Source organism: Tasmannia lanceolata, unplaced genomic scaffold (genome assembly GCF_043159265.1).
Source record: "Tasmannia lanceolata isolate RefF3 unplaced genomic scaffold, GAP_Taslan_0.1 ptg000048l, whole genome shotgun sequence".
NCBI classification, from domain to species: Eukaryota; Viridiplantae; Streptophyta; class Magnoliopsida; order Canellales; family Winteraceae; genus Tasmannia; species Tasmannia lanceolata.
The window spans coordinates 4,820,511-4,831,990 of record NW_027518725.1 but is presented as its reverse complement, the minus strand read 5'-3'; the positions used below and the strand labels follow the sequence as shown (position 1 = coordinate 4,831,990).

At 37.9% G+C, this 11,480-nt stretch overlaps 1 protein-coding gene and 1 pseudogene across 1 annotated transcript; one reads left to right on the top strand and one right to left on the bottom strand.

Moving 5' to 3' along the window:
* Positions 1-6,675: 6,675 nt before the first annotated feature.
* On the top strand, positions 6,676-8,138 carry LOC143864474 (transcription factor SRM1 pseudogene; annotated as a pseudogene).
* Positions 8,139-8,949: 811 nt separating this feature from the next.
* LOC143864473 (uncharacterized) lies at positions 8,950-9,776 on the bottom strand. Its single transcript, XM_077375395.1, has 2 exons — positions 9,755-9,776; positions 8,950-9,575 (listed from the first exon to the last, which is right to left on the bottom strand). The coding sequence occupies exons 1-2, from the start codon at positions 9,774-9,776 to the stop codon at positions 8,950-8,952; spliced, it is 648 nt and encodes a 215-aa protein (XP_077231510.1).
* Positions 9,777-11,480: the final 1,704 nt, after the last annotated feature.

The window sequence follows — 11,480 nt, the reverse complement described above, 5'->3', positions numbered from 1 at the left end:
GTACTTCCTAGTGGAGGGGAGAGGTTGGGAAGCAAAGAGGGTGAAGGAAACTGCCAGAGGATTTCTAATTACTTATTTCCACAGCATATTTGGAAATCTGATTTTTTTCCCTGTCAATCATTGATTTGGAAATGAAAGGATTTGATCCAGATCCAATTCATAACACAAAAGGGGCTGCAAATGTTAGAAATCCAAATAAAAATCTTCTTGGCATCCAAACGAATTTCCCCACCTATCCAGGTGGCTACCATGGAAATAAGTCCTGATGTTACCATGCCCTTTTATTCTGCTTGTTTTGAGTTTGTCGTCAAGGGTATCATGACCCTGTTAGTGATTTTGGATTTTTCAAAATCTAATATTTTGCCATGATTTTGGAAAATATTTTCTCAATGGCGTTTGGGAAAAAGAAAATGTTTTCTTGGAAAGATTTGCTTTTTACAAAAGGATGTAGAAGTGTAGTTGAAAAGATAGTCTCGTACCGAATGAGAAAAATGAAAGAGAAGGGCTTATAAAGCCTTACCCTTCTCTACTACTTGTTTGGTTGCACATTGGGTTGAACCCATGGTTGGACCCGCGGGACGGTGCAACGCACCGTTTGCACGCGCGCGCGACGTGGGCAATGGGCTATAGGGCGTTTTATTGGCCTTTTTTAGGCGCACTTTGGTTTTACTCAAACCAACAGTCACCTCTAAGATCGATCAAGACCGTTCAATATCAAATGGGTGCGATCTAACGGTCAGATTTCAAACTTCTGAAAAGGTGCCCTGTAGAGGGGTTTTTCACACAGAAAAGACACCAGGTGGTCTATAAAATGTGCAGAATTCAGTCATTTATAGAAACAAATTGACAATTTCCTTGTGCAATTCTGACAAAATCTAAACACTCTTCTACATTCTTTCAAAATCCCTCAAGTGTTTCTACATATTGTTTTTCTTTTGTTTACTTCTTCTGCAGAAACAGTATCTAGAGATTTCTCTAAGGCTTGAGATTTCGAAAGGGCATTTCGGGTTTGATTCCGCTAGTGCAAGGCGTCATCAAACATTAGTAGGGCTTCCCTACTAGGCTTCATTGTATCTTGGAGGCAATTCGCGGATCCCCTTTGTATAGGCAAAAAATCAGATCCATAGGATCATCCTAACCGTTCGAACTGTGGAGGCAAAAAATGGACTAATTTGTGAAGGTTTAAAGACATCCATTTTACCTCCACAAATCGTAGGGTTGGGATGATCCAATGGATCTGATTTTTTGTAGACACCCTATCTATGTGAAGGCCTTTAATATGGATGGCTTGGATCACCCAAACAATGTGGGCCCCCACTGTATTTTAAGCTAGTGTGTAGAGAACTCTCTACACATATGTGTAGGAACCGTTTTCTCAATGTTTATATATATATATATATATATATATATATATATATATATATATATATATATATATATTTATTTATTTTTAGGTTTTCTTGCATATAGTTAAGGATTTTTTTTATTATTAACTAACTACGAAAACTCCATCATTTTACATCTCATGTTTTGATGGGATAGGTCTCACCATCTCCACCCAAATCCATGCATAGGTATGGGCCCAATATTTTACACCTCATGTGTTGATGGGATTGGGCCCACCATTTTACACCATGCATAGAATTATCCAAGAATACCAGTTATGTTATAGTTGGTTTGTATCTAGGGGTGTAAATGAGTCGAGCCAAGCTGAGCTTGGCTCGTTAAGCTCAAGAGCTCGACTCGGCCAGGCTGGCGAGCCTTATCGAACTCGGGATATATTAAGGCAATGATATATTCACACCCCTCATCCTCCCTGGACAGCCCTATCTAGTGTAATTTGACTACTCTTTTTACACCACCGGGGGTGGTCGAAGTAACAAATGGGGTTCCAAAAAAAAGTGACATATTTTGCCTCGCCCTTTCACTCCCTAGACAACCCTTTTAGTGAGAAAACGGTTCCTACACACATGTGTAGATAAGTTATCTACACACTAGCTTAAAATACAGTGGGGGCCACATTATTTGGGTGATCCAAACCATTCATTTTTAAGGCCCTCACATAGATAGGGTGTCCACAAAAAATCAGATCCATAGGGTCATCCTAACCATTCGAACTGTGGAGGCAAAAATTGGACTAATTTGTGAAGGTTTAAAGACATCCATTTTACCTCCACAAATCGTAGGGTTGGGATGATCCTATGGATCTGATTTTTTGTAGACACCCTATCTATGTGAGGGCCTTTAAAATGGATGGCTTGGATCACCCAAACAATGTGGGCCCCCACTGTATTTTAAGCTAGTGTGTAGAAAACTCTCTACACATATGTGTAGGAACCGTTTTCTCATATATATATATATATATATATATATATATATATATATATATATATATATATATATGAAAGTGTCTCTAGTCTCTCCCCTAGATAAGCTTATCTACTCCTCCCTTAAAAAAACACAGTGGGCCCACGCTGTTTGGATGATCCAAAGCATTCATTTGATAGGTCCTAACATAGATAGGGTGTGCCTAAAAAATCAGCACCAAAGGGTCATCCTAGAACTTCATTTTGTTGGGCACACCGTGTCCAAAATGGACGCATATAAACGTGGACGTTTATATGTGTCCATTATGGGTACCACAAGGCACCACAAAACGATGACCGTTTAATTTGAAAAAAAAACTTCCTTAGAAAATAAGCTGACCAAACGCTAAAAAATTTATTTTCCATGAAAAAATTTCCAATAAAATTTTGAGGAATGCTAAACTCACAGGAGCCTTTGCAAAAAAAGGGTACAAGGGCTCTCCCATTGGTCAATTTTTATTTATGACAGTTATGATTGTAATTTTCTGTGCCGTCATAAATGGAAATTGGCCAATAGGAGAGCCCTTGTTCCACTTTTTTGCAAGGGCTCCTGTGAGTCTAGCATTCCTCTAAAATTTTCTAATAAAAAATGGGAAATGTTATCAGCACTACTAAATTTTGATGAGGGCACTCCTCACTTTACTATATTAACCCTCTAACATTCACATTGGAGGGTTAGGATCAACCTATGGAAATAATTTTTGGGGCACAACCTGTTGCCCATCTAATGGACAGTTTGGATCATCCTATGGTGCAGGCCATACCGTACTTTTAATAAAGTGAGGAGTGCCCTCATCAAAATACAGTAGTGCTGATAACATTTTCCTAAAAAAATTTCAAACGTTTTCCCATACTTGAGATGGGGCTGCTCCAAGTAAAAAAAGGGGGCCGAATGTATTACTTCCCCAAAACTTAGACTAAGTGGGGTGTTGGATTTTCTTCCACTATTGACGAACAATCAGAAAGCTATTGTGTTGGATTTTCTTCGTGCTCGATGGCAAATCAACACTGTCACATTTCAATATAGCTTCAATTCGGTGAACCAGATATGCATCGTTCTTTCATTTTTTTTAAACGAGAAAAGAAAAGAATAAGAATGAGAGAAATCCCCACTAGGTTTCGTCATCTGTAAAAAAAAAAAATAGTTTTTTGGGGTCGAAATTGGAGGGGTTTTCTGTTTTTCTGCAAAATAAAAAATCCTATTTTGTTGGTTTTAAAGACAGGACTAGAGTGTTGTTGCTTTAACTCTTGTTATCCTTCCCATTACACTTTTTCACGCCGTTTGATTTCACAAGCTAAAACCTAGATTTTATAAACTAAAACCTAGATTTTATAAGCAAAAACCTAGATTGAACATTTTCAGGATTGTAAAATCTAGGTTTTAGCTTATAAAATTCAGGATTTTACAATCCTAGATTATAAAATCCATGAATCCATACCAGTCAAACAAAAAAATTCCATGAATCCAAAAGCCTCGAAGGGGGTTTTACTGAATTTTAAATACCAATTGGTGGTGGTGTTTATTAACGATCTGTAATTGCTATTAACATTGTTAGAGTTAGGGTTATTGCTAACTTTAGAGGCTGTTTAGAGACCATAGAGTTAGCCCTACAAAATACTTGAGAATTCCCTATTTCTATCGCTTTTCCAATCGATTTCTAAACTATGAAAATAAGAACCTATACTTGTTATATTTGCTTGCAATTCTATAATGTTTATGAGAAAACGGTTCCTACACACATGTGTAGATAAGTTATCTACACACTAGCTTAAAATACAGTGGGGGCCACATTATTTGGGCGATCCAAACCATTCATTTTTAAGGCCCTCACATAGATAGGGTGTCCACAAAAAATCAGATCCATAGGATCATCCTAACCGTTCGAACTGTGGAGGCAAAAAATGGACTAATTTGTGAAGGTTTAAAGACATCCATTTTACCTCCACAAATCGTAGGGTTGGGATGATCCAATGGATCTGATTTTTTGTAGACACCCTATCTATGTGAGGGCCTTTAATATGGATGGCTTGGATCACCCAAACAATGTGGGCCCCCACTGTATTTTAAGCTAGTGTGTAGAGAACTCTCTACACATATGTGTAGGAACCGTTTTCTCAATGTTTATATATATATTGAGAAAACGGTTCCTACACATATGTGTAGGAATCGTTTTCTCAATGTTTATATATATATTGAGAAAACGGTTCCTACATTGAGAAAACGGTTCCTACACATATGTTTAGAGAGTTCTCTACACTTTAGCTTAAAATACAGTGGGGGCTCACATTGTTTGGGTGATCCAAGCCATCCATTTTAAAGGCCCTCACATAGATAGGGTGTCTACAAAAAATCAGATCCATTGGATCATCCCAACCCTACGATTTGTGGAGGTAAAATGGATGTCTTTAAACCTTCACAAATTAGTCCATTTTTTGCCTCCACAGTTCGAACGGTTAGGATGATCCTATGGATCTGATTTTTTGTGGACACCCTATCTATGTGAGGGCCTTAAAAATGAATGGTTTGGATCGCCCAAATAATGTGGCCCCCACTGTATTTTAAGCTAGTGTGTAGATAACTTATCTACACGTGTAAGAACCGTTTTCTCATATATATATATATATATATATATATATATATGAGGAATAAGATTGTACGCTCGACCGTACCTAAAGTTAGGTACGGTAGAGTGCCAAATCACATGGGTCCCCCATTTTTGGTGGCCATCTAAACCATTCATTTGCAAGGCCCCATCATAGATAGGGTGCATACCAAAAATCAGCACCATTGAATCATCCTAACCCCTCCAAAACTGGAGGCCAAAATGGGCAGATTTGTGGACAAACACTGTCTGTCCATTTTGGCCTCCACAAATGGATGGGTTAGGATCATCCTGTGGAGCTGATTTTTGGTATGCACCCTATCTATGATGGGGCCTTGCAAATGAATAGTTTAGATGCTCACCAAAAATGTGGGACCCATGTGATTTCGCACTCTACCGTACCTAACTTTAGGTACGGTCGAGCATACAATCATTTTCCTCTATATATATATATTTATTTATTTATTTATTTTTTAGGTTTTCTTGCATATAGTTAAGGATTTTTTTTTTATTAACTAACTACGAAAACTTGTTGAACTTTGAAACTGTTGACAATTAAGCTATGTTTGGTGCCATTCAAAAAAAGAAGAAGCTATGTTTGGATTCCAAAAAAAACTTTTCTGGTGGAAGATTTTTTATCACGAAATTTTTTTCTTTCCACAATTTAGAGATAATTGATATGATTATGGTTAATTTGGAGGAATATTATAATAAATTTAAGGTCCTACTATTAAAAGTTGCGTAGGGTTGGTTCAAGTTGTCATTTTTAGTGTGTCAAACAAATAAGAAAATTTCAAAATATTTTTCTTTTTCAAACTTTTCCAAAAAAAAATAAAAAATCATGTGATCAAAACAGGGCCTTAAGGGTCCCTGTATATGAAAAAAAGACCAAAATGCCTTTTACATAGTTTCTTTCCATTTTCTTCCATCTCTAAGACACTTGTTTTCTCTTCAACAAGTATGATTTTGACGCAGGGAGAGCGTCAATACAAGATGGAGATCAACACAAGAAGCGACTAGAATAATCTCGTGGGAGCTTAAAAACCCATGCCACGGTTTGGAGAAAAACTCCAACATAACACGTGAAAGGAGCGAAGCTCATTCACCCACGTGAACGAGCCAATGCTCTCTTCACAAATGATGTCCCAAAAATAAACTTTATTCAATCCCTCCTCTTTCCTCATGCCATTACATTATATAAAGAGCCAAAACCTAAGAATAGCAACCCTAAATACTTACCTAACAATTATTCTCAATCTTTTAACTAAAGCAACAAGTAGAAACATCATTAAAATATTCCTAAAATAGCAATCCCGTAATATATCTATACCATATCCATAAAATGCCTATAACTTAGCCAAATCAAGTCCAAATCGAGTAATCTTGGGCTCTTTAGATAGGTAATCGAAAAACCTTTCTAAAAACACCAAAATCAAGCTAAATAGACAAGTTTTGATGCCCCAAAAAAACACTACAAATAAAATGAAGAAAATAGGAAATAAAAAATAAAAGATTTGTTCAACCTCACGTGTTCTGCATCATTAACCTCCGCTTGAAGAAAACTCGTCCTCGAGGTCATCGTCCTCCAAATCTGATTTTCGACGTTGCACCAACCTTCTATTCTTCCTTTCTTTTTTTCATCTTTTCTTGATACCTTAAATGAAGCTTTTTTTTTTTTATAATGATCCCTTACATGAAGCATAGCCATGAAAAGGGCTCTTGAAAGCACTCTCAGATCCATAGCCGTCTTCTCATGGATGCGGGCTTCAAGTAGTGCTAACTATGTGAAAGTCTTCACCTGTTGTTGGAGTTCTTCGTTCTCCACAGTTAGATCAGGCTGGCCGACGTTAGGTGCAACGACTTCTTCATTCCGTCGGGCATTCGTCGGAGATCCCTTGTGCTCTGATACCAACTGACGCAGGGAGCGTCAAAGTGTCAATACAAGATGGAGATCAACATAAGAAGCAATTAGAATAATCTCGTGGGGGCTTAAAAACCCATGCCACGGTTTGGAGAAAAACTCCAACATAACACGTGAAAGGAGCAAAGCTCCTTCACCCATGTGAACGAGCCAATGCTCTCTTCACAAGTGATGTCCCAAAAATATACTTTATTCAATCCCTCATCTTTCCTCATGCCATTACATTATATAAAGAGCCAAAACCTAAGAATAGCAACCCTAAATACTTACCTAACAATTATTCTCAATCTTCTAACTAAAGCAACAAGTAGAAACATCATTAAAATATTCCTAAAATAGCAATCCCGTAATATACCTATGCCATATCCATAAAATGCCTATAACTTAGCCAAATCAAGTCCAAATCGAGTAATCTTGGGCTCTTTAGATAGGTAATCGAAAAACCTTTATAAAAACACCAATTCAAGCTAAATAGACAAGTTTTGATGCCCCAAAAAAACACTACAAATAAAATGGAGAAAATAGGAAATAAAAAATAAAAGATTTGTTCAACGCCACGTGATCATCTTAAATTGTATTGTTTTTTTTTTTAAAGTATCTTCAATTGTGTTGTCTGAGTGAAATTGGCATCTATCGGTGATGTGACTCATAAGTGCCAGTGTTCATGTTACCTTTTTTTTTTTTTTTTTTTTTGAACAATAAGTGTGCATGTTACTGTAGTTTCTTATTTTAATGTTGGGTGTTTTCTTTTAATAAAACAGGTTATTTCTTCTTGGATTGGATAAATATGGCAAAGGGGATTGACGAAGCATATCTAGAAACTTTGTGGTATGAAGAACATCTACTCAGGTAGCCAGCCATGCTCAAAAATACTTTATCCGCTTGAACTCAATGAACAAAGACAGGAGACGGTCAAGCATTCATGATATTACCAGTGTGGGTAATGGAGACATAACACCTCAAGGGCCTATCACTGGTCAATCAAACGGTGGGCCTTCAGGAGTTTCCGGGAAATCTTCTAAACATTCATCTCAACCCACACCGGGTGCCTCTGGAGTTGGCATGTACGGGACGACTACTATAGGCCAACCCATTGGAGGACCTCTTGTTTCTGCAGTTGGTACCCCAGTGAATCTCCCAGCCCCGCCACATACGGCCTATGGCATGTGGGCCCCAGTTCCTGGAACCGTAGTTCCTGGTGGCCCAATGAATCTCGCTCCCATGACATATCCGATGCCACATAGATAACAACTGTTGCTTATCTGGGTGTACAAAATAATGAATTGCCTACTCATGTTTGATTCTCGTTGTCTCAACTTCTATGGGCGGAATAAGAGACGCTGTCGAGAGCACAGTATATCCATTCCATTCCGACTTTGTTCTTGTCTGTAGTTGAGTTTTGTCAATTCATATCATGTCTGAATAACCCCTGGAAAAGGAATTACAGGTCTGTGTATATGCAATCTGTGGAAGAAAAGGTGGTAGCTTGATGGATAGAGCATCTTTTTACTGTTTTTGTTGTGGCAGATGTCCTGTATATCCTTTAGCTTTAGATGCAGAGAGACAATATCTTTAAGGCAAAAGTTGTAATGAACTCATATCATGTTTTGATATTTAAGTCACGCTTGTCACATTTTGTGCCAAGCTTTACAAATTGATTAGTCTCATCCTTCATTATCAGATATGAGGATATTATGGCTCCTTAGTATGGATGGAATAATGTTTGTGGATTTTCTTTTGCTTCTTGTTCTGTTGATTTATGATTCATGTAGCTTCCTTTGGTACGCCTCTGATATGAGTACGTTGCACTTTTTGGTTACTAACTTGGGTAACAGAAACATCAAGTGCATGAGTGTTGTTTTTGCCTTGAATTTTGCAACCCGGTTATGCCTGATGTTGGGTTTTTTTTTATACAAGAATCCTTATTAAGTTATTATAATGCACTGTTGGTTGTTTTCTATTAATAAGATAATGTCCAAGGAAACAAAATCCTTTTTTTTTGGGTAGGTAAGCTGGGGTTAGGCAGACCCCGACCAGACTTCATTAAAAAGAAGAAAAATTACAGCCGAATATAAAGGGATCCCGAAGAATCCGAGGCCAATGCCTCTACAAGAGAAGGAGAACGAAAGTTAGGAGCAATGGCTTCTCCTTTACAGAAATAATCATGTTTAGAAAGAATATCAGCAGCACTGTTTGCCTCCCTCCAAACATGAGAGATCTTCCAAGCTTCTAAATCAGATAAGTTTGACCGTATCCTAGCAAGGGTGGCAAGTTTTTGCCAAGGACACTTTTGAGAACCTTTGATTATATTCACAGCATGAGAGGAGTCAGATTCAAGCCAGAGATTGAGGAGATTTAGATGTCTTACAAGTTGAGTGCCATGGAAAATAGCTTCTAGCTCTAGCTGATGAATCGGCTCAGGGTCTGTGTTTATCGAAAACATTCCAAAGACCTCCCCTAGATGGTTTCTGATAAGACCCCCCAAAGATCCTTGCCCCTTGACCAAAGAAGCATCAGAGTTTGGCTTTAGGAAGATGGAGTCAGGAGGGATCCATCTACAGAATTTGGGAGGATTGGCAGAAGGAAAAACAGGGAGGTTGAAATTGCAGGCAATTTTGCAGTTGGAAACAGAGGCTGTATCTGTGAGATTCAGAAAAATAACATAAGAAGGGTTTTGGTGTACGACTTCATCAAATCAAAAGAAAAATAACGTAATACGTTATTGGTGATTCTAGACAACGTAGAGATTGTTTCTTTTGTAATCTGGACAAAGCTTTGAGCTTCTATTCTCCGATGAGTGCTTCTTATAATCCACTTATTTTATACAGTGCAATCTTTTGAAGTCTTCTCGGACGTAGCCACACTTGCTACAGTGTGGTGAACCATGTAAATCTTGGTGTTCTTGTGTGTTTATGAACGGCTTGCACTTTATTCATTTGTTCTTGCGAATTTACTTTGGAAACATTGCGTAGCATTATTAATCAATACCAGAAATACACTTTTGTGTTCGGATTGTTAACGAGTCACTGCGGAGGGCTGATTTGCGTCCCAACTCCTCAACAATGAGATGTGTGAAACAGCCAGTTACTCCAAAGGAATAAAGAAAATGCTGTCTGCTATGGGTTTTGCTGTCACTCACATTTGCAGGGAAGGAAACTGTGTAGCGGACAGTTTGACTAATTATGCTTGAGACACCAGCATCAATGCGGTCTTTTGGAATTGGACAAGTCTCCCTAAGGATTGTAGAGGAGCTGTTAGATGTGATCAGCTTGGTATTCCCTACATTCGTAGCAAATAATGTAGGGCTTTTTCTTGTTAAGGGGGTTTTCCTTTTTATATTGTAATGGGTTAGAGGCAAGGTTTCATTTCCTACTCTTGTAATTATTATTTTGTTATTGATAAAGTTTAAGATGCCGCCCCATTTCCTAGATAAAAAAAACCAATTACTCCAAAAGCTTGTGCTGTTGGAGATGACGTTATTTAATCTTTTTACACTTTAACACTCCCCCTCATGTGTCGCCCTTCTTTTTAGGGTTGGCCTACATGTGGCCCCTTTTTTAGGTTCGCCATTACATGTGAATTTTTAATATCAAGAAATTTTGAAGCCGGGACCTTTGCTCTGATACCATGTGAAACAACCAATTACTCCAAAAGCTTAAGCTGTTGGAGATGACGTTATTTAATCTTTTTATACTTTAACAAGATGCAATTCACTGTTCTTCTGCACAAGAAATGTGAAGTTCTGCGCGAGATTGATAGTATAAAGATGAATGCACTTCTAAATGAAAATAGAGAGAACTAATAACTTATAACTTATACTCTCCAACTGTACCACATCTTTCCAAGGAGAGATTAATAGAGAAGTAATCTGTATGGAACTTGCGACGCATCTATTTTCGTCAGGGGTCCGAGATGCGTAACTGCTCAAGATATCATCTCGCCACCTTCTGTGAAAATGATCTTTAGAGGGCCGACTGTGCTTATAATATCTGATGGGCAGGCAGGTGATCAACTTGGCGATGTACGAACAATAGGCCCCAAAGCTCCCCAAAGCTCTGTTACATGGATTCATCTGAATGGCAACATACCCGTGTTTGGATTGACTGCAACACTTGTAGATCTCTTTAATCAATTTTTTTTAATTACTACGACAAAAAAATTACAATTATCACATGTTTTTGAGTTTTATCTATTCTAATAATAAGTTTTTTATTATTAGAAGCCACCTCGTGAATGAAGCCAAAATTTGCTGAAAAGTGAGCCCCTGTGGCTGCTGTCAGATCCAATAGACCATCCACGAAATGCCTTCTGTAATGGAAGCTTGCAAATCCCTAGAAAATATTATATTTAGGGATTTGCTAGGGTCCATTGCAAAAGGCATTTCGCGACTGGTCTGCCGCATGTCCTTTTGCGATGGACGCTAGCAATTCCTTATTAGCCTACCAAAATTCTCATTGTATTACTTGTTATAGATATATTATCATGTGAAAAAGGTAAAATTAAAATTGATTAAAATATTTTAGCCTAATATGACACTCGGCACTCTTGTACCCGTACTCATGCAACATAGCCTCAAAGCATCTCATTGGC

Excerpts from the sequence above, each read along its gene's own strand:
- LOC143864473 (XM_077375395.1), bottom strand. The coding sequence starts at position 9,776 with ATGGTTCACCACACTGTAGCAA. Across the intron at positions 9,576-9,754 it reads GGTTCACCACACTGTAGCAA|TCGTACACCAAAACCCTTCT; the intron begins GTGTGGCTACGT and ends GATTTGATGAAG.